Here is a 24,000-nt window from a genome sequence, read left to right as displayed (position 1 = left end):
GCAAATAGAAAAGAGAGGTAACGTTTCCTACAAGGGATTCCCCCTTATCTCGAATTATTGGTCAGGAGCAAAGAGAAACTTTGACCTTGACGGCTCCACAGAGCAGGGCTCTGGTTCTCAGTGAGTCATACATTAAATGAAGAGTCCCGGGACCTTACTGATGCTAGGCTGAGTTCAGCTCGCTGTGGATGAAGTCAGCCTTATTATCAAACAGCTGAGTGTACGTTGGAGCATAAGGTGATGGAACAACTCCCCACCTCTTCTCATGAGTCATCTCACCATTATTTAATTTTCTAAACTCAAACGGTGGAAGTGAGCCGATGCTGATTGTGCTGAGTTTTTTATTCCTGAATTGTGTCGGCCTCTCCACATCTAATATAATTTCCTCGATGAAGCAGTGAAATCAAATTGTTAAGGAGAAAACTACGAATGATACACAACAATTCAATATCATAGTTTGTTTTATTTTTTTCATCTTTTTAATATATTTTCATATAAAAGTGTCAGTAACTGACATCAGTCAGAAGTTTGAAAGAAAAAAACCCTCCACTTCCTCTCAAACCACTTCCAAATGTACCATTCTTTTATCATCACCCTCCTCCTCCTCTTCACTCATTCATCTGTCTGACTCTCAATCCACCCTCAGAAGAATGCAGTACTTTACTGGTTTTAGTAAACAAAAAACAAAACAGCAGAGGCCTCACACCTCTGTTCAAAATAAAAAAAAGCTTCTTTCGCACTGGTTAGACTTCCCCAGCCGGGAAATAAGCACAGCTACAACATTTTGCGTTCGACAGCTAAAATCGACCGCAGTCGGCCCCGGGTCCCCAAACAAAGGGGACACGGCGCCCGGAAAGAGTCTCTGCTCACCAAAGAGCACTTCTTATAAGTTTTATAGAGAAAAACAGAAGAGGTATTCATTTACTGGTAAATTCACAATCCAAAGCTTTGAAAGTGTTAGGATGACCAGACAGCTGGGATAAGCGGAAGACAGATAATGTGTGGTCAGGGCAACCGGAAGCAAATCCCCCTGGAAACCTGGTTTCTAACTTTCTTTTTGATTAGCTTTTCTTTTTTTAACATCCCCCCCCCCCTCCCCATTACCAGAAAAAAAAAAAAAACAACAACAACAAATGATAAAACAGTCATCTCACAATAACAGAGCTACAGCAGAAGCAAGAAGGCGTTCCTTCAAAGTGCCTCGCTTTTTTTTTGACACATGAAATTTAAAGACAAACTTTTTTTTTTCTCCGTCATTTCTGGGAAACAAACACACAAGCACACACACACACACACACACACACACACACACACACACACACACACCTCAGTCATCATGAACACAGAACTCATCCACACGTTTACAGTCAAACTCAAAAAAAGGGCTCAGACAGTGTTCTTTGAGTTTTTTTTCACACACCTCCTTAGATTAGCTTACATTGACATTTGAGATATGGGATGGGGGGTAGAGGGAGTAATGCAGTGGATTTCTAATGGGTAGGGGGTTTAGGGGATAAAATGGGGTTGGTTGGTTGATTTGGGGATCAATATGACCCCGCTGAATACAACATGGGAGCAGCAGCATCAGCACGTATGAACTCTGTGCTGGATAGTTCAGGCACACGTATAAAAAAAATAAAGGAAAAAAAACGCCCAAAGTTAATGCTTCCATCTCCAGTTACCACTAAAAGCAACCACATCGACAACAACTTCCCTTAATACAAAATGAAATAAAAAGATATTAAAGAAACTAACAAATATAACAGTGACAACAGAATCAAAGTGCAGACTGTTTCTGGCTGCACAGCTTTCTGTGGGTCTTCACTCTACCAGGAGACAGAAGAGATATGCTGGATCACTGAAACCTCTACCTGGAACAAACCCCGGAGCAGAGCCGGAGTTTGCTCCAGGCGGCCCTCTCTTGGTCAGTTTTGGCACTGCAGGCAACACGAGCTTGTGTATCCAGTCTGAGATGACTTCAGTTCTTTTCTTTAAATTTGTTCTGATCCTCTTCTCAACATCCATCCAACAAGCACCGTCACAACCCAGGGCTTTTCACGTTTCCCCCACTTTTATATTCTTTTTTTTTCTTTTTCTTGAAGTGTCCCATTATGAGCAACGACAAAGACAGTCAAAAGACAACGATAAAAACGCCAAAAGCACTTCATGTCATGTAGCGGGTGATCGCTCTCAGAGCGTATAACAGTTCCGCCTGCATTCGCGCTTCCATAAGAAGCAGATTAACGTGGACCTGCAGGACAAACAAGAGGAAAAAGAGACACCTATTAGACATTGAACATTAAGACAGAATTAAAAGAGCTGCTACACACCAGGATGAATCACGATCTTACCTTCTCGGAGTGCTGAAACTGCCTCCAGAAGCTCTCATACATTCGTTTGGTGGTCTTCTCAGGACTACACACCATAGTCTTGATATAGATTTTAAAGCTACGGTCCAGAAGCTGATTTATCTCCCCGTAATCGTAGTCATCATACCTGAAGAGCACAGAGAGACACAGCGTTAGAAAACACATAACGGGCCAGGTTACAAAATATAAGTCATAAAAAAAGACAACATGTCCTCCTGAGCGTCCAGTGACTGACCTGATGCCGAACATGCAGTGGATGTAGTTCCAGATGGCCCGGCGCAGCATGCTGGTGTCCACATCCTTGTGTGTTGCCATGGTGTTGTACGTCAGATTGTAGGCCATCTGGAACTTCTCGTCCAGCATCTGACCAACATCAGGGTACAGCCGGTTCACCAGAGAGAAGCCATGGTCCTCCCAGCTGTAGTCCTGCAGAAACAAGAGATATGAAGTTAATAACAGTCATGTGTTAGACCATTGTTTGAGCGTACTGTTCTCTACATCCATGCTATATCTGATTCCTACCTGCACTCTGAATGTGGGCACGTGCTCCCCCCTCCTGGAGAAGTCCTTGTAGCCATAGCTGGGGTCCTCAAAGTGTCGGGAGATGTCTCTGGAAGGGACACACTCCTCGTCCTCCGCTGTGACCACCAGCATGCTCTCAGTCTTCTCCCTCTCAAAGCGAGTCGCCATCTCCTCCTGACTCGCCTCCTCATCGTCGCACTCTTGCAGCTGCTTCATGCGCTCCATCAGCACCTTCACCTCGCCGCACAACTCCTACAGAAACAAAGCAAAATCAGGAAAAATCCTACAAGGAGCATTTTCAAATCAGATGCTTCAAACATGTTAGCACCTAACAACACGCATACAAGATGTTAAATGCATGGATTAAAAAAGGGAAACTATGCCAATTTTTTTTTTTTAAAGAAAGAAAAAAAAAAAATCATAATTGGTATTCTTCTGGTCTAAGACAGTTAAAATACATTGGTTAATATGAACACTCCCAGTTCTAAATCTACATTTTTTGATGTCATCAAGTACAAATACTCTATAGACAATTAATGGGGAAATATATATAATTTTACATAATGAGAGTATATGGGGACATGTTAAAAAAAGAAAACTGACATTGTGTGTGTCCACACAAATCAGTCTGCCATTCTTTGTGTATGGAGCAGCTCAACACTCAATGACATCAACAAGTATTATACTTCTCCTGTTTCATACTTTCAGAAAAAGTATCTGATGTACCAATATAGATTACATTTCTCTAAGCCATGGAAATAATATACTGGTGTTCCGCTTTAAGTTTTACACCCCAATAAGAAACCCCTGACATGCTCCAGCTCACACATCATCCTCCACCACTCACCTGGTTGCCAAGCGAATCGTCGTGATGAATAGAATGACCGTTGCCATTGGCAATGTCACAGACGCAGTACTGGCTGAGGGAGGGCGGTCTGAAAGTGTGCCCGCCGTCGCAGTGGATCTCCGTCGTGATGCCGCAGCCGAAAGTGAATGAGGCGAGGGAGTGGTAGTGTGTGAGGAGGACCACGGCGTGGATTAACTCTGCGAGGGACCAGCTGTGCTCCTCTGCCTTCAGAAGGCGCTGGAAAAAATGATGTAAAATAAAGTTAGTCATGACAACTGGAGCCTAAAAAGATGACATCAACAGAAGTGGAAAAGGTGCTTTCATCCTTCCTATCCTATTTATGTTTGATTTCCAGTCTTAACCCCATCCCTTTTTTACCATACCTCCACTGTCACTTTCCCAAACCCCTCAAAGTTTTACAGCTGCAGCTACACCCACTCCACCTCTGATCTCAGCCCGTTGCGTAACACTCTTAATGTCCTTCCCCCTCCAGACCATGCCCTTCCTCTCACCTCAATGTGTTCCTTGGTGAGAAGCCATGGTCGGTGGGCCAGGATTTTGTTGAGTTCCCCGAGCTGCTGGAGCTTCTGCGGGGCTTCATCCAGGCCGTTCAGCCACTTGGGATCCCCCCCGACCTGGAGGAAATCGTTCACGTGGAGGTTCACCAAGTAGGAACACTGGTGTCTAGCTGCCGCCTGCAGGATCACAGAACAAGATGTCAACCACGAGATGTTTAACAGCTTGACATACAACAGTTAAACAAGGTGCAGAGATGATATCAGAGGGTAAACCGGATCGTACCATGATGCCGATGTAGTGTCGGTAATGCAAAGAGAGGGGCCCGTCCATCTGCAGCAGGTAGTGCTGCGTCCGGAGGAAACTCCCCAGGTACTGTGGGTGGAAGCCCATCACCAGAGAAATGTTGTCGAGGCGACCGAGGGCTGCAAACGCATCCTCAAATATCAACTGTGTCCCGGCGTCCACTTTACTGACTTCCAGAATCTAACAGAACAAAACACAAGTTTAATTAATACATTTGATTTTAAATTAGAGTTAAAAGTCCTTATTGCAAGTGAGTCACTATTGAGTTAACAGACTGTCTCTTACCTCTTTTTCAGGGATAAATCTGCTTGGTCCGTTTCCTAAGGGTCTTGGGATTCTAACTCCCAAGTCCTGCAAGACAAAAAGAAAGAGAACATGCACTTTAATACCACAGGAAAGCTGAGGAGAAGCTCTTAGCACTGCTTGCCAGCGATCATTTGTTCTCACTTTTTATTTATTTTCTCTAATGTCACTGTGTTGCTTCACCAGCGTGAGAAATCAGAGAAGTTTCATTTGTCTGCCACCAGTAAAAATGAAGTTAATAACAGTCATCCGTACTGGTTTACAGAGAGAAATCCAAAAGGGCGATTTAAGATTTTCGCCATTGTTGAAGTAACATACAACTCATAGAGTTAAACAAAACAGAAAAAAACATGAATACATTAAATCAGAATTAAACTCTAACGCTTCATAATTAATGGAGGAATCCAAACACAAACGTTGCCTTCATGAAACATTAAAAACACAACCAGAACTTTGCCTCTATCTCGTCCTGTAACTTTCCGCTGCTTGTCGAGACATGTCCAGTAGCGGACACCGTCCCGCAGCTCACAATGAAGCAGATGAATGAATGACCGGCGAAATGTATATCATTCACAATTGACACGGAGTTAAAACAAGCACATGAACGTGTCATTTTACGTGTCTACATTCTTGATTCTGAAATCAACAAAGAAATTAAACCCAGAAACGATGTTCTTGACCAATACCGACTGAAACTCTTCTTGTCGTAAACAAGCCTGCACAAAAGACTGCACTGCAGCTTGTTTGTTCAAAGGGAAAACGTCGCCTAAAAACACCAATAATGTGACAATGTTTTCAAAAACTCTTTGTCATGTTTAGGATATAAAAGCAGTGATATTCAGAGGGGTGATATTTGTTCCTGTAGCCTTTTTATTTCTCTTACCTTTTTGCTTAGCCGTTCACAATGGGTACATATCTTTAACAGGTTTGTCACAGCAAAATAATTATTTTCCACGCTTTCTGCCGGTGCGACCGCGTGCCTCATCGCGTGTCTTCGCTGCACTTTGATTATTTCAAAGGAATAAAAATGTAAAAAAAGGTTTTCTTGATGGCTGTTTCCTTCTCTCTTTGTTCCTTGAGGCACTGGGTAAAGTGCTCGGCAGTCAGCTGTTGCAGCCCTACAGCAGAATACCGTCCTCTCTCGCTCATACATTCGGTAAATAAGTCGAGGCTCGTTTGATTGACGTGCAAAGCGGCCAATCAGGAGGCGAAAACAGCCTCGCAGCAGCCAATGGCGGCGGGAGGAGCACGGGCAGGCGGAGCTACGCGTGAGGAGGGAGAGGGGGGTCCTAAACGTGAGCAGAGAGAACAATCCCCCCTCTAAGAAAACATCATCAATTCTCTCTCCTTCTTTTGTTCCACATTGCCATTGATCATGATTGAATTTACTGCAATGCATTGCCCCCTGTATGCTAATGATGGCTGCAATCCATTCAAGAAGATTGCTTGCTTGGTGTTTCCCTCCAATCACTCCAATCAATACTTAAATCAATTACCATATATGGAGGAACCACTCTGCAGGAATTCTAGAAATAGTTTTCTGTAACGTTGGCAAATGTTGTTGGAAAAGAGGCATGTTTGTGGTATCTGTGTGTCCATCTGGGTAATGTGCATTCAGTGAAAACAACAACATCTCAAAGCCAGATCTTGCAGGCAGCAGCAAGTCCCCCTATTGGCGTCTTGCAGCACTGGTGGGGGGGACTTAGCCCCCGTCTGTCCTTGGTGAACAGCAGAAGAAGGTAGAGGTCTGCTGTGCATAGATCAGCATCAGCGAGACGGATAGCTGCAGGACCCGCTGCAACAACAACAGCCTTCAGTTAGAGGCACCGCAGCCTATCAGACCACAGATAATGTGATCCACCTATCAGCCGCAGCTGAAGGAGGCCTTTAAAAGCTAGGAGAGGGCAGACAGAAGAAAGGCCGTTCTTCTGGCTTTGTTTCTCCCAGCTTGGCAATAACACTTTCATTGGAACAGTGTTTAACTGGTTTATCACACCGCACTGGTTAAAAGTCAATAATTACTCAGAATGATATCAGATGAGATGTACTGGAAAAACAACGCTGTGTACCACACATTTTACATCACATTATAAAAGCCTCCTTATATCAGGTCTGGATGTGAAAACTATTTGTACCAGAAGCAGATTACTTGGTACCTGGTAAACAAGAGATAAACGATTGTAATTACATGTAAAAGCCCAAATTCAAGTCTTATTTCCTCTGTGGATGGCCAGTGACCACATTAGAAAAGCATCCACATATTGACAAGTGTGTGCGCACACACACATGCATATTTGTGCATCATGTTTTTGTGTAGGGTTTCAAAACAACACGTTTCCCAAGCAAACAGAAATACCTTTGGAGATTTCACAATGGAAACGACACAATAGTTCAGATTGTTTGGAGAGAGTGGCACATTTTATGAGATACAGTGCTTTAGTTCATCCTTCCTGCAACAACCAGCAACGGAATAGTTGATGTGAACTGTGAACCCGATAAAAACCTGACAAACAAGTTACATTTGGTTATGATAAGGGAATGGTGAGCCAAGGAAAGCGTGTCTGCCACCCGATGAAGAGCCTGACCAGCCCGTTTGGCAACCGACCTCAAGTTCCCAGCACTGACAGTTAGATAGCACAGTATTCAGCAGGTTCATTGTGTGGCTCTAGCCAACGCCACCCCCCCTCCCTGGTCCCTCTCCTGGTGCCACAGGCTGGGGTGCGGAGCAGCGGTAAACATGTTCCCAGGGCTGGAGTCAGCACTCCCAGGGCTGCAGGGAGCCCCATGGCTCAGCAAAGCTGCAGAAGAGGCTGGTCAGCGTTAGGGCTTACGACACACCAAACCTTTTGACATAAAAGCGCTTAGGCTCGGGGGTCCGGCCTCGCGGACAGGGCCAAACACTATTGTCAGAGAGCACGCACTGACTCCTCTGTGAGCTTTACTGTACTCACATCAGGAGTATCTCTGTGTGTGCAGTGATCCAGACATATCTGCTCCTTCCTAGATCAAGGCTCGCTCTGGTCTTAGTTGCAAATCATAAAAAGTTGCATGTTTGTATTAAGAGCTGAAACTCTTGCAAAAATTGTGCAAAAGCAAACCGTAAAAAACAAAATACAAGGAATCATAATAATTTTGCCTGATGATAGACTCAAAACACTAAATTCTGGATTTAGAAAGCTCCAGAAAATTGTTATTTGTGACCCTTGGGTTAAGGTTTTGTCCAAATATACATCCAGTTCCAATCCCTGTATCTTTAGATAAGTGTGCTAAAACTGTCTGCGCACTTGGACTTCATGTCTCTGGTGTTGACACATTTCAAGGAAACATGAAAAAATATTTAACTTTAGACGTCAATGCATAGAAACCAGGCTTGTATTGCAAACTGTAAGACTTTGCGGTGTCTTCTGAAGCGGATTCAGAACATTGTGTGACATATAAAACCACACTGCAGGTGTCTGAAGTACACCTGCGCTGTAAGGGAATACTCAAACTTCTCTGAACATGCTTTTTACAGTCATGCTGTTACTTGGGTGTTTACACTAACTAAACAACAGTGTCTGAGAGACTCATTAAGTGGTTGCAGGAGTTAAACCAGTGACCTTTTAGCTGCAGGAATGCCACTAAGCCACTGTGACACCTGGATATGTAACTGTGTGTGTGTGTGCGTGTGCGTGCGTGTGTGTGTGTGTGTGTGTGCGCATGTGTGTGTGTGTGTGTGTGTGTGTGTGTGAGGGGTGCTAGGACAACATTAGGAAAATTAGTTATGACGGAGAGAAGGCTTCTGGAAACAACAGGAATCATCTCAGATTAGTTTTACAGTGTGTCTGTCATCAGATAGAGATCTATTAGAAAAAAGGCCTGATCAATGGACACATTTCCACTTCTCTTAAGACTATTATTAACCTTTAAAAACATATATTACCATTAAGATTAAAAGTCATGATTGTCACAGTCAAAGTCTTGGCATCTAATATCCCTTTTATTCTTTGAACTCTAACTACAAAACTTTGGAAAGACGAAATGACGCCATTAGCCTTTTCACAGATAAACGTTGAATGAATGTTTCCCAAATGATTGGTTGTAGCCTGCTTGTGCCAAAGCTACATTTTAACATGTTTAACATTATTACTCAGACTCTCGTTCACACACAAACATTAGTTGATGTACTTTTCAAGGAGGCGGAATGTGTATTCTGCCACATTTTGGTTGGAAAAAGGACTGTGTTGTGCTGCATGAGTGCTTTCAGAAGACATTTTGACTTTTTGTTCAACTTTAATCCAAGCTGACTCCTGTCATGTTTTTCTCAGAGCCTACAGCCTTCAAATCTACAAAGTGTGAGTCTTCTGTCTGTTCACATTCAGAACATAGTTTCTGTCAACAAAGCGTGAAAAATATAGCGCATCAAAGAGTGAAACCATGTTAAGTGACGTGTAGTAGCAAGTTCAATAAGTGACGCTGCCTATGAAGAATTGAAGGTACAGGGAAATGCACAGACAGATATGCAACAGCTTTCATGTCGCTCCAACATTTTACAGCCAAGTTATGAGGATTACATGAAAAAATAAAAGATCAGTAGTTTTAAAGCAAAGAAGAGCGGTTTCATTAAGGTCCAACTGTCTACTAACAAGAATCAGTTCACTAAACTATGGCAGCTACTTTCTCAAATGCTCACAAAAGTGGTTGATTTTCCTTAATGAGTGTGGAGCTGAATTAACAACAGGCTTAAACCAATAAAGTGGATGATTAAAGTTAATAAGATTAAAAAACAGGGAGAGGAAGCCGTGCCAGACTTAAACTCTGCACATATGTGTCTCAGGGCTACGGCTGCTGTGTTTTCTCATGCAGTAAGTCGCGAAGGGAACCGCAAAAACTGTGGGGATGTTCAACAAGTGGCAGGAGTCCACCAGAGCAGTTCAACTCCAACCTATCAGTGCACAGAGGAGAGGAAGCAGAAAACCCTCGAACACTGACATAAGCCTAGCAACAGGCTTCCACCAATCAGGGGGCAGAACAACAGTTGCAGGAACCAATCTTCTCTGCCCTCTCTTTCTGCCTCTCTTGTTTCTCTGAAAAAAAGTAAAGGAAAACAGAAAAAAGTTTGGCCGAGGTATGAAGTTTCCTGAACAAACCAATCTGGTTTGTTTCATAGAAAGATAACTTATGTATTTGTTTAGTTATAACTTGTTCTGTTGGAGTTTTTGCAACAAGTAGGAAATTGAAAGTCTCCTAACTGCACAGCAAACAAAAAACCACATGTATAATTTTTGCCCAGAGGCTCAAAACAGCAACAACTCTTTTTTCTCCATGTAAACAAATTAACTCACTCCAGCTGTGAGTGTTTTTGAAAGCAAATCAATACTTTTAAATACTACAGATATAGATCTGTAGATAGTTTTAAACTTGTGAACAAAGAGTGAAAACTGCAGACTAAGAGGGTATCCCCCACCCCCACTCTTCAAACACAGCTCGAGCCTGTACACCTATCACAGAGCATTAACTAAGCAAACTGGAGGGTTAACCCTTACCTGACCAGCAGCCCACAACCGACTGCAGACTTTTCTCTTGTCTTATAGAGCAGTAACAAACCTCTGAAACGGCTGCTAAGTCTTTAAACCTGTTGATTATAAGCTTCAGAGTGAGAAATTAGGGTTTCATGTCGTATCATTTTAACCCTTTTCATTTTGTGTCAAGATATACAAGTCAAAGTTGAATCAATGTGGGAACTTAATGGCCGAGAGTTGCCTTTTGGCCTTCTTTGAGCCACTTTGGTCCTTTTTTCCCAGTCGCCTCTTCTCTGATCTGTGTGTTTTCTGGCAGGCTATCAGAGTGGAGCAGTCTCGCCAAGCGCCGTCTTTCCTGAGAGGAGAGCCCCCCCCCCCCAGACCAGTGGGTCCTGGACCAGCGCAGACCAACACTGAGAGGAAGCAGCGTTCCTTGGATTTCTATGAAATGCAGAGGAACTGCGGAGACCTCAGGGAAAAGAGAAAAGAAAAACCTACACATTGAGGTATATCTGGGACAAAAGATAACCTCTCTTTTATAACTATACAGTGCCAGGAGTAAACAAGCATATGCACAATTCCCTAAATAATATGAATGTACAGTGGGTTACAATACAGGAGAAAAGGCGTTGGCCTGCAACCCCTGTGTGCATGTGAGGAAGAGTGAGTTCCCGGGGATGTTATTTTAACAGGGAGGGGGCAGCTGTCACAATACAACATGCAAGGAAAAAGTTCCTATGGAAAAACAGAAAATACCAAACCCTTCCTCTGCTATCTTTAGCATGATATAACACAGCCACCACAGAATCAATGAAAAACGCTCAAAAGACAAAACTCAGAGTGTTGCAAAGTGTCAGAGCAAATGTTTCAGATACTGAAGATGGTGACATCTATAGGGAACGTTTATCTCTGTTATCTAGAAACATGGCACTAACAAAGCTGACCCTACACCAGCCCCAGAGAACACAGCCCCTCTGCTCTGACGCTGCTGCGAGCCTCCTGGCATGCACAGCTGTTTTTTTCTCTCTCTGACAAGAGTTTGGCTGTGCTGACTGAGCAAAAAATGACTCATCTCACTGGGAAGCCAGCCAAAAAGTTGTTGATCATCACCCTGTAGTTCTTAATGGGCACTGTAAACCCAGAACAAAAGAACCGACCCTTCACCTGGCTCTGCGAGAGTACAGAACGGATGTGATTCATTCCCAAAAACGCCGATAAACAACAAGTTCACGACAGCAACTTTACAGCAGACGGCGCTCCAGCTAGCAATCAAAGTGGCTGGTTTGGCTGATGGGCCAGTGAATCAAAGGCAATAAAAACTTGATGAACCATTGAACCTAGAAGTGTTATCCTTCCAAACAGGGGAGTCAATGAACTCTTTTTATATAACAGAAGAAAAGAGAAGCAGAGACCCAGTGTGAACAGCTTAGACAAAAACAATGATCAAGTCTGCTGGATTACATCGTTGAGGCTGCAGCAAAGATTAGAAACTTGCACTTGTGTTATTTTTTTAAACGCCATTTTCACTTCTCTTTTTCCACCATCTATCTCCTCAATCTGTAACCTTCACCAGGATGCATTTTGATTGCAGTTTAAAGTGGATGTGATACTGCTGTACTTTAGGGGGGAGGAAGTGATATGGCCTAATCGCTGCCCTCAGAAACATTTTGGCCGTGTCCTATTACTTCATTAATAGGCAATGAGCCCCGGTACTGAATGGCAGAACAAAATATCTGGCAGCACCCCATTTGAGTGGGACGTCACGCCCACTGCCCCATTAATGTTTAATTGTTTATGAAATGTCTGTTTGATTAGGTGGAAACTCGATCACCTTGGTCGCTGTCCTCTTCGCCCGTCGTCAATGAACATATACAATTATTTCAGAGATTATATTAAGGCGGTGATGTTTCGTATGACTTTGAGAGACAAAAGAAGCAAGGCAAAGAGTGAAGGTGGAAATCATCATTTTCAACCAGAATATTTGTTTCACTGACCTTGTAAATAGTTAAATATCAAGTATTATTTTCCAAATAGTAACTTAAAAGACCAGCAATGTTATTGTAACGCAGGGTAGAGCCAATAAACACCAGTATTATTAAGCAGCACAGAGGTTATCAGTTGTGAAGTTACAAGAGAAAATGCTTTTAGGGTGAGGACTAATCAGTGTGTTTAGCAAACTAATGCGATCTTGATAATGAGTTTGGCTGAAGTTGCTCGAGTGTAAACTTCCCCAAATCCAATTAGGAGCAGGAGAAGCCTGCTGATGCTTCCCTACACTCCGTTAAAGCATCGAGGACCAGTGTCCAGTTAACAAAAGCAAGACAGTAGATTTTCTATCAACCTGTAACCTTATAAACCAATATAGTATGACATGCTCCTTTGCTTTGGAGATAATGCTATAAGCTAGAGAGCCACATGCTAACACTAGAGCAGATAAACACACAGTGTAATCAATTGCTTACACTTGTGGTTTTTGGTTTTATAAAGGCTAATAAATACAGAGTTGTGAGGCACATGGGATGTTTTCCATCCAAGTGCTAACTGTATCATTGTATTTCTCTTCTGGGTAAACACTACTTGGCCAGAGAAAGGTCAACAGAAGAATACAGTAGAGTATACTGTATGCAGGCTTACCTTCTAATAAACTGTTTACAGATTAAAGACGTGGACTCTGGCATCACAAGGTACACTTCTAACAGAGGACCAGGATGACATACAGGAAATACACACAGCAGACTCCTTGTGTGCAAACAGAAAAGGGACAAGTAACAACATACAGAAACGTGAAATACCACCATGTACATGCATGTTGTCAGAATACACCCAGTGAGTTCCTCAAATATAAGCACATGACAAAAGATCACGTGTTTGTACTGTCCAAAACAACACTGAGAAAATGGCAGACAATGCTTGACAAAGCACATTATGTTCTTGGCCTAAAATATCTTTATACATCCTACTAGTTACGCAACAAGTGACTTTTCCGTGTGTTTTATTTTATTTTGTTTTTAAGATATATCTGTTGTAATTTATTGTCGTTTATTGTGATTTGTAGTAATGTGTTTTTATTACTTGTACAGCACTTTGGCTCGACCAAAAATCGCTTTTAAATGTGCTATATAAATAAAACCTGATTTGATTTGATTTGAAGTGCATGCTGAGTCACTCCACTATCTCACAGAAAAATAATGACTTAAACATTTAAACACTGTAAAATAATAAAATAATCACGATGGTTGAATCCAAGTTTCAGGGGAAATGAATGCGCTATAAGCACGATATACAGTTTACAATGTCTGTGCATTTTTTGTTGTGTTTTAAAAAGATCTATCATAACCCTTTTTTTAAGTATCCCTTTAAAAATATAGTGGGCTTGTGTGTACGCTTGTTCTTCACTTTTACAAACTCTCCATGGACCTCGTAACCCTGACAGAAGTCTGTGGTGTGTGTGTGTGTGTGCAGGTGTGTGTGTGTGTGTGTGTGTGTGTGTGTGTGTGTGTGTGTGTGTGTGTGTTGGTCCTCTGGCTCATGCCACAGGTAGTGTTGGACATATTTGCTCTGTAGTTAATCAATTACAGGCCTGTTGGACCAAGAAAAGAACAAACCAATGGCTGAAACTCTTTTGTGTATCGTTCCCCTTGGGGACTCAAGTCCGATTCTAATATCTCTCTAACTTTGAAGTGTCAGATATAATCAGGAGGTCAGATGGCTTCTGTCCAATGTAGCATTCACTGAATATACTGTGATGACCTTATCTTAGTCATTTCGTAAATCCACGCAACAAGCGCATTTCTGGGTTGAAATTAGTTGTTTGAAGTTGTTACTTTTATGATTGGCTTGATTTGAAATCTTCATACATTGTGCACAGGCAACCTGTGATTCATAAAGGTGGACACCATAGTGTTAACTGGCAGTCTTCCTATTGGTGGTTTGATAAAACAGGATTAATCTATTAAGGAGTTGATAGGACATAGTAATAGGACATGGTTTAGCCACTCAGCAACCTTTGCATAGCACAGTGAAGACGGAAACTATCTAATACTTTGAAAAGAGGAAGAAAAAAGACAAGATCATCATGATGAAGCAGAGTTTTCACCCAACAGCAGAAATAAAGTACATTTATTCAATGGATTTATATAAACTAAAAGCCTTTTTAACTACTGAGAGATTGAATTTGTCTTAAAATAATGTTGTGCTTTTATGTGCATTACATTATTACATGTCACTTGTTAGACGCTTTTATCCAAAGCGACTTACATATATTCAATACTGTGGACAATCCCCACAGGAGCAATTTGGGGTGAAGTGTCTTCCCCAGGGACACACGACATGCTGACTGCAGTGGGGTTCGAACCTGTGACCCCCTGATTCAAAGTTCAGCGCACTAAGTTCAGCAACACTACCTCCCACTGAAGCCACAGCCCTGCAGTCAAGTGTATCAAACAAAGGACAAGTTATCTAATTACGAATGGATATATATATATATTTACTAGCAAAGAAAACGTTGGCATCGGTCATATTTGACACTTTAATAACAACTTTTACTACTACTAAAGATTAGTAAATGCATGACTCTTAAAGCTGACGTCCCTCATCAGCGATTATGTCACACATAATGGACGTGGGGGGTTAAATAGGGCATTCACAATGAATGAAAAGATGGAGGGTGGAAAGAGTGATGGGAGAAGAGTGATAAAAGGTAAAGAGGACAGAGGGACAGGATTATTTGACCAGTGTGTGGGGAGAAAGCGCCTCGTACCTTATCATGGATAAGCAAACAGCCCACACATGACATCATTGTCTCTGAGAATCAATAACCAGCCACTTCCTGTGGAGCGGGAAAATCGATGACTCTGTACACTGGATTACCTATCTGTGCCCACTCACCTGAGGAGGCACACACACACTACACACAACTAATGCACACACTGTAATGCAGAGCACATACATGGGGAGCATTAACAGAAACAAACCCTCTGTCACAGTTTTCACCAAGGGGAACAGTATTTGTGCGGCTTCAGTGCAGAGTCAGCCCATTAAGGGATTAGAGGCGACCACAGCGCGGTGTGTTAAAGTCTAAAAAGGGATTTCTGCCAGGTTTCCCACACTAGCACACACATACACACACACCTTCAAATCAAAGGAGCATGCATGGCTCAACCACAATCCGCAAATCTCCAAGATCCCCCTGCTTTCCTCAGGAACATTTATCAACCTTTATTCTCAATCTACTGCATATTATTAAGCAATAGAGGCTACATTTAGGGTTGAAAATGTAATAAAAAACGTAACTAACAGCATTTTGAACCACACACAGGCATTTGGCATGACCCAAAGAGCTCCTTGTTAATTTCTGTCACCCATAAACTAGCGTCTATGTGTTATGAGCTTTAAGCACCATTGACAAATCTGTAGCTGGATGTGATCACAAGATTCTTCTAGCTAAGCAGGGGGGGGAAAAATGCATGGCTCCAGGCTTGTTTTTCTGGCTAAATGTCTGGGAGGAGAAGTTCAGCGTCATGAGGCTCTCAGATTGCAGCTGTTCTCCTGCCAAGGCGAGCAGGGGAAGAGCAGCTAACTGTCAGGACTGGATGAGGGATAATGAGTAACTGAGATCAGTACAGTCAAACATCACCTGAGTGTGAGAGAGACAGAGTGTGCAACAGAAGGGAGAAGAAACGACAGAGAAATGAGAAACAGAGGGTGAGAAAATTAAACAACACTTTCAAAATCACACTAACTAAATAAGCCGGAGAGAAATGTGTGATCAGAAAAAGTTAAAAACTGACTCTTGTTCTCGATTTCAGACGCAGAAAAGAGAAAAAAGCAGTGTGTGAAACTCCTGAGGTGGCGAAGATAAAGATGCATTTGCTGAGTAGGTGTATTTCTTCTTCTAACACCGACTGGATTGGGGTTTCAGTATCACATAAAGTGCTGTTTTATTTATTTTGTTGGGTTAGCCACAGCCATAATCTTTTTTAGCGTTACTTTGTTTTGGTAAAACAAAACATGAACAGTGAGATAACAAGGCAACCTCCTCTCGTCTTCACTGTGCCCTCACCTGCTGCTCCGAATGTCCTGCAGAGACCCCAAATGCCCCATGGGGGGGGATACAAAGTGAAGTTCAGCTCCAAGATCACATGAATAATATAAAATGGTAATGCTTCTGATTAAAATGTCTCTCCTTTAAAAAGACAGTTAATGCTTTCAGTACCTCTGCCGGGAATGTAATGTTTTCGTTTTGCTTTGTTTATCAATTTGTCGACACGATTACGGAAAATCGACTCAGATTTTCATGAAAATTGTGTGGGGTGTAGCAATGGCCAAGGAAGAACCCATCAAATGTGGAGCAGATCTGAATCAGTTGCGGATACATAAAGAAACGTCCGTTAACAATGCGACATAGGTCACGACCTTAGCGGAGATCTTCCCTTCCCCCTCCTTCTGCACACTACGTTTTCCTAATGTTTTCAAGGCTATGATGAGATCCATAACAATAGTGTGCATGGATGTGTGTGCGATCATGCACACGCGTCTGGAGAGGAAATCTATTCTCTTGTGCACCCGAGCAACGTCTTGGCCTATAGCCTTATGAATCTCTGACCCTCCACTAACCTGACTGTAAGGCCGAGTCATCTAACAGCTCGCAGCACAGAGCGCCGTCCTGCTGGGTGAGGGTGCGTTCTCTACGGGACCCCCACAGGGAAGCTTCACACAATACTTGGCTCTCCTTGAGGTCCACACACACATTAACTGCACAGAGGCGCACACACAAAGGCCGATTAGGACAAACTTCAACACTCACATATAAAAGGCAAGTACACAATCCCTCGCACATATGTTAAATGTACTAGCCTGCACACACACACAGTGTCTCAAGGAGACAATGGACAGTGGAACTGTGCCATAAGGGAAGGCTGTTGTCCAGTCACTGGGCAACTGGGGCAGCAGATGGTCATCTTCCCTTCCACTAACACCAGTCATGAGGGAGGGGTGAGGGGGGGAGACTCAGCAGAGTGTTGGCTGCCTCCCAGCATACACCTTTCCCCGAGTACATGGGAATGACTCAGCCACATAAAGCAAATGAGCTGGACAGAGATTATCTGTAAGTCTGCACAGACTTAAATGCAGAAATGGAAAGTTTACAAGACCCAGATGTGCTCAGTGCAAGACGCAGAGGGTATTGCTTTTAGTCGAAATGCCACAGGACGAAAATCAACCGAACAAACTGAGAGTGAGCTTTAGTGCAGAAAAGGCAAAAGTAGAGGAAAGGTCAATACTGACAAGAAGAAGAAAAGGAAAAAAGCAGAAAGGAGGGTTTCACATCCTGTTGACCAGTTGCTGCCTCTCAGCATGAACGTTTTGATTGGAGAGAATGCAGAAGTGTGTGTATGCAGAAGTGTGTGTGGGTGTGCAAAAGAGGACCGAGCGAAAAAGAAAGAAAGAAGAGAGAGAGAGAGAGAAAGAGGAGAGAGAGAGAGAGAGAGAGAGAGAGAGAGAGAGAGAGAGAGAGAGAGAGAGAGAGAGAGAGAGAGAGAGAGAGAGAGAGAGAGAGAGAGAGAGGGAGAGGAAGAGCCTCTAGCCTACTGTGTGCAAAAAACTGTTTGTATTCTTTGCTCGTCTCAGCCCATGTTAACGGAGGGGGAAAAAAACAGCCCAGCATTTTCTCCCTCTTCTATTTTCTGTAGCGTGTCAGGAGGCATGTTTTGGGGCAGCTAAACCCATAACAAGACTCAACTTACATAAATAAAGGACTTATTGGCTGCGGCCGGCCGGCAGATGCGGGAGAAACATGTGAGCTATTTGTGCTCTTGTGCAAAAAAAGACAACTCTGTATGAATGGAGCCTCTGTGCGCGCGGCAGAGAGCGCCTCCTTCAAAAATACATGTTTGTTAGAGAGAGTTACATCACAGGCAGGAGAGAGGGAAAAGAGAAAGAGGTTAAAAGTCAATAGACTAACAGACTGTATTATTAAAAGCTAAGTTAGATATGTAACCTCATTTCCTGTTTACCTGACACAGTAGTTCACCGAGTCCTGCCTCCGGGATTTTCTGTCAAGCTGTTGACTTCTGTCCTGTCAATGAATACTCGTCTTACTCTCTTCCACCCACCTTTCCCTGTTCCTTGACTCTTTTGTTAATTTTTTTCCTCGTTGCCTTTCATCATCGCCTTAAAGTAGTGTCCCCTGAACCTTGTTTTTTGTCAATGGGACGGTTCAGAACAATGTGGTCGAAGCAGGAGTCACGCCTGAGGGCGGCCTGATGCATCACTCGTCTCAGAGAGAAGAGTTTCAGTGTGTTTGTGTGAGAATGTATGTAGCAGATAGCTAAATTGTCAAAAAGGTGAGGAATTACCGCAATACGTTCCTGTGATGACAAGTCTTGTTATGCAAAACTTTTCTGTGGCCTGTGAGTCTCCTAAACGACACAAAAAACAAACAACAAAACCCTCTTTTATTGCTCCGAGGCTTCTGGGATTGATCCAACCATTTTTTTCTCTCCCTCATTGTAGTCTTTCTAAGAACGCACTGGTGGATTCCTGAAAAGCCAGAGGACAAACTGCAACTCATTATCCAACTATTGCAACAGAGTTATTAAAAAACGTTGCCAAGTTTAGGAACTCAACCTGTAAGAAAGTATTTATTTTGATGGATTTAACTGTAACTATAGGGAGGGAGTCACGGAATATACTGTATGTCATATCCTATATTTTTTATTTTCCCTCTTCAATCCCTTCCTTCCTTCAGTACCCCCCCCCCCCCCCCCAATACCCCCTAGTTATTCCCTTCGCACAAACACAGCTCAGAATAACATTTCAGACTGAGAGCGAGGCAACACAGGGCCGAGGGTAAAAGAGAGGGAGAAGAAGGGGGGGGGTAACCTATATAGTAAGCCATGTTTCTTTCCCTTTGGGCTCCCAGCAGACTCCACTTCAGTTTGATAAATAGCAGGCCCCCTCAAAGCAACAGATGCTACAGCTCAAGCCCCAACAAATTCATCAGCTCGGTGAAAAAAACAGAACAGAAAGCTGGGAGCCAAGGCCCTTTACGGCTGCTCCACATACTGACAGCCTGCCTGAAGAGGACTATTGAGTATGAGCAGTGCACATGGAAAACAGGGCCCCCTCTTATAGCACCCTGCAGACCCCACTACAAAGACAACCTAGTTACAGTAAGATCATCAGACTTCCTTTCCCAGCTCAATGAGGTTGCTGCACTTTCTGGAACATTTCAAGACTTTTTGCACCATTTTTCTTCCTCGTATCTGTTGTTTTGACACCACAACTATTGCTACTTGCCTTTATCGGCTCGTCCTAGTTACAAACATTCCCCCTGTGAAGTCCAGGCATCTCATCACACTGACACTCCTACAGCTGAAATGATCATCGAGCAGTGAAACAAATTGTGAAAGAACGAGGCAAATGTGTTTTCCACGCTGTTTTTTGCGTGAATTCTAAAAAACACTGGCTTCTTGAAAAGTGTTTTTCTCTCTGCGGACAGATTGTGTTTTCTCTTCAGAGCCAGACAGAGGCCTTTCTTTAGGGGACAGTTTGGTGTTTTGTGGGCTTTGTACGAGAACGTTTGCTCTGAAGTGGGGTTGTGCAAGTTGTTTTGTTTGAGAGGAAACAAACGATACAAGCTGTGGGTGAGATATTTAGGGACAAAGTTTAGATTTTCGAGGTGCGAATGAGGTGTTTGATTAGGAGCGTTGATGCAACCGACCCTTTTTGGGAAGAGTCAAGGTGCAGGGACCTATTCGCTCATTGGTCCAAAAGCCAGACTCTCTTAGGGCCTAGACTGACACTGTAGCGGAAAAAATGTAATTGTATGCATCTTACAGGGCACATGACAGTCGAGTGCTTTCACAGGAGCTGCTTTTAGAAATGCTCTTGAATTCTTCCCGTTTTGTTTCCAGTCTGTCTGTTTTTTTACGCACTGAGTTTTCAATTGTTGAGACGAACAATGAACTTTAACAGTGAACCTTAAAGGAACTTCTGTGTGCTGTGTGTGTGTGTGTGTGTGTGTGTGTGTGTGTGTGGTGTGTGTGTGTGTGTGTGTGTGTGTGTGTGTGTGTTGTGTGTGTGTATGTGTGTGTGTGTGTGTGTGTGTGTGTGGTGTGTGTGTGTGTGTGTTTTAAAGTGCATATTTACATATTTATTTATAAGTACGTCACAAGAGCTCAGGAGTGGATTATACCACAGGGCGAGATAGGGGACAGGTCCTCGTATCAGACGTCGCCACGGTTTCTATGGCAGCCACATACACACATAGACACAGTCTGATGACCTCAGACAGGCCAGAGACGCTTCCAGAGGGCCAAGATACAGCGACACTGACCAGGCCTTTAAATGTGAGCCTAATCCAATCGGTCCATATACTTCACTGTCAGCAGCTCCTTCAATAAACACATCCACCCTCTGATACTGGTACACTGACGCTACATCCAATAATACGTTTTCATTAAAAAAAGAATAATATTTAAGCTTAGTCCACACTACTCCATCGTGATAAAATGCTGCTGACCCAGGTGTAGTTTTACACTACTGGGTTGCGTTTATATCTGGATGGGCGGACACGAAGACTTTAAGAAAACTTGAATTTAGACCAAGATTTCTGTGACCTTGAGAGACCAGAAAATCTGTCAAGAATTAGCTTTTATCTTTTGCAGGAGCAGCAGTTTTTAAATGTATCCTGATTTCATTATCATTGTTTCATTTTCTTTATCACATAGTTTTGGTTACAAACATTCTCCCCCATGACGTCAAAGCATCTGCCTCCGCTTACACTCCTACGATTATACAGCATGTAAACATATTTTAATCATTTAATTTAATCAATGTAATCAAATTGTTTGCTTGCTTCACCCAAATACTTCAAGGTGAGACTATAAAATGGCCCATGTCAAGGAAAAGCATGCATTTGGTATTTTCTACGCTTAATGATTAGTCATTATTGACCATATATCTATGTGAACAATGACATTTTTCAAGTGTATTTGCTATGGAAGTCACAGTAGCATTAAGTCATTGGTTCGTATCAGTCTCTCTTTATCCAGATTACAAAACAGCAATACCAGCATTAACTGGTGAAATACCGGCACAAAAAAGCAGCCAATAAGGTCTGCAAGGGTCAAAACAACAAGCACCGAGACAAGAAGCAGAAACATTTCTCTGTGTTGCAAGGAAATTGCCGTTTCATCAATGATGGAGAAGTGCTAACCACAAAAACAAGAGCAAAGATTTCCCTTTTGTTTGCATTTTTGAGTTGCCACCTCTGTTATGCCGCAGTTCACACACACGGTCGGCCTCGGCCACGCTCGGTACGGCTCGGTACGGCTTGGCCTTAACAGGGCCGACTCACTTCATGCTGCGCTTCCATTACAGTTTAGGAACTGGGGTAGTTACTATAGTAACGCAGTGTAGGCGGAGCCGTGACGTCATCTTCAGTGAGAACTCCAGAAACACAACACAGCCGTTAGCTGTTAGCACTCAGAGCTCACAGCTCCTTATATATGTTCAGAAACTCGACAAAAGTTAAACAAGTACACACCACAGACTGCCTGTGTCATGGTGAATACAGTCGCTGCTTTATTTATGTCTGTATAGGCCGTTGTTGTGAGTGTGGACGGTCGGAGCATATACTGCGTTAGCTTAGCCAATCTCCACCTAGAAAAACACGCATTTTAAAAGGTTTTTCGCCTGCCGTCTGTCTGCAGACTTGACAAAGCATTAATTCATGGTTTTTACTAACCGGTATCAGTATGTTGTTACTTCGGCATCATTTTGAAACGTGTATTACAATTAAATCACGGTCAAATATGTCCATCTTGTTGTAGTTGTAGCCCCCTTGCAGCGCTCCTCTCTCTAGTTTAGCATACTCAGCCCGACTCAGCCCTGTTTGTTGGCCTCGATAGAACCACAATTTTCTCGGGCCAGAAAAGACGTGAAAAAGTGGCCCCGGGCCGGGCCGGGCCGGAACTAGGCCTAGTGGAAGCGCAACCAAAAACGTGCACGGCACGACACGGCACGCTTAAAGCGAGCTCCGCGCTGTAGTGGGACTGCGCCATAAGTGTCTGAGCCAGTAGTGTGACAACGGAAACCTCTCAGCAGGTATCGGTGACCCAGGAGCAAAATAACCAAATAAAAAAGATAAACAGTTAAAAGTAACAGGCTGGATTGTGACAAGATATTCACAAGCGGTGACATCACTGTGGGAAAGTTTCCTCATGTGTTTTCTTATCGGGCCTCTGACCTCAGAGGTGTTTCGGGATTTGTTTGTGCGCACAGAGTGGGGGTCACACCAAAACACAACGGAGAAGCCCTGTGTCCCATCTTTTGGCGCAACAGCTGCATGTGCTTCATGTACCGAGACACAAGCCAACATACACAGTCATACACAGTGGATTTCATAAAGCTGGAGGACATAAAGGAAGCCTGACTAAGATTGTGGCAGCGCAGGAAGGAAGCTGAACACACCCCTGGATCTGAACAGGAAGCAGCCAGGAAAAGAGGACTCTGACAGACACACCACACACCACACACACACACACCACACCACAACACACACACCACACACACACACACACACACACACACACACCACACACACACAACCACACACACACACACACCACACACACACACACACACAACACACACACACACACAACACACACACACACACACACACACACCACACACACACACACACCACACACACACACACACACAACACACACACACACACACACACACACACACACACACACACACACCCACACACACCACACACACACACACACACACACACACACACACACACACACACAACACACACACACACACACACACACACAACAATCAGATTTTCATCTCATTGTTATGAGCTAGAACAATTGACAATGACATCGATTTAACAAGAGCGTTAATAGAAAGGCGGCACGTGAACTTACAGCTGTGTCCTTCAATAACTTTCCCAATGAATCACTCCGTTAGCATGCCAGTTCATATTTAGTTAGTTGATTTATTAATTGAGATGACAAGAGAGCATGTTAGCGAGACCTTTCTATCATTCATCAACAACATGTTTCAACAAAGTTTCAAGTGGCCCCTAGAAATGATGTTTTATTAGTGTGTTACTCAGTTAACAGTCTTTAGTTTGACCTACAGACAAAAGACCCTGAGAAGTAACAAAGGCAACTACCTGAAAGATGCTAACACCCAGAAATGCATTCAGACAGCTCCTCACAGTCTGACAGGAGAGTATGAGCTTTGGTTTTGTGACTGAAGCTTTATATTCCGCTTTAATTAAAGGATTTAATGTTTCACTTTACCAGAGATAAAGGCTTTAAGGATAATCTTCATCTTATCCATAAGCTAACAGTACCTCCAGGAAACTGTCAAAGTATCCTTCAAAAGTTTTTCTTACTAAAACAGGTGAGTCATCTGGGCCGATATGTTTCTACATTAGAAAAAGGCAAAACATGCCAAAAAACACTAATGCTGAACTATGTTACGTTTGAGTTTGTTATAATTGTATCAATTAATGTTGAAGAAGCAGATCAAACGTGTATTTATGTCTGTGAGCACAGGAACTTATATTTTACTTTTTACCATAGTGAACAATCTGTTGACAGTT

At 43.0% G+C, this 24,000-nt stretch overlaps 1 protein-coding gene across 2 annotated transcripts in view; it reads right to left on the bottom strand.

Moving 5' to 3' along the window:
• Window positions 1–448: 448 nt before the first annotated feature.
• sesn1 (sestrin 1) overlaps window positions 449–24,000 on the bottom strand; it is a 50,780-nt gene continuing 27,228 nt past the window's right edge. Inside the window, exons 1-9 of one of the 2 annotated variants that reach the window (XM_034142713.1) lie at window positions 5,747–5,986; window positions 4,846–4,911; window positions 4,540–4,740; window positions 4,251–4,433; window positions 3,739–3,975; window positions 2,892–3,143; window positions 2,605–2,795; window positions 2,352–2,496; window positions 449–2,251 (exon numbers count right to left, since the gene is read on the bottom strand). In XM_034142713.1, the coding sequence (XP_033998604.1) occupies window positions 2,165–2,251; window positions 2,352–2,496; window positions 2,605–2,795; window positions 2,892–3,143; window positions 3,739–3,975; window positions 4,251–4,433; window positions 4,540–4,740; window positions 4,846–4,911; window positions 5,747–5,848 (1,464 nt within the window). In that variant the 5' untranslated portion in view covers window positions 5,849–5,986 and the 3' untranslated portion in view covers window positions 449–2,164. Of the gene's footprint in view, window positions 2,252–2,351; window positions 2,497–2,604; window positions 2,796–2,891; window positions 3,144–3,738; window positions 3,976–4,250; window positions 4,434–4,539; window positions 4,741–4,845; window positions 4,912–5,746; window positions 5,987–24,000 lie in introns of those variants that run through there. The other variant, XM_034142712.1, reaches the window with a different exon arrangement.

This window comes from Trematomus bernacchii, unplaced genomic scaffold (genome assembly GCF_902827165.1).
Source record: "Trematomus bernacchii unplaced genomic scaffold, fTreBer1.1, whole genome shotgun sequence".
In the NCBI taxonomy this organism is placed as follows: Eukaryota; Metazoa; Chordata; class Actinopteri; order Perciformes; family Nototheniidae; genus Trematomus; species Trematomus bernacchii.
This window is presented reverse-complemented; position numbering and strand designations above follow the sequence as displayed.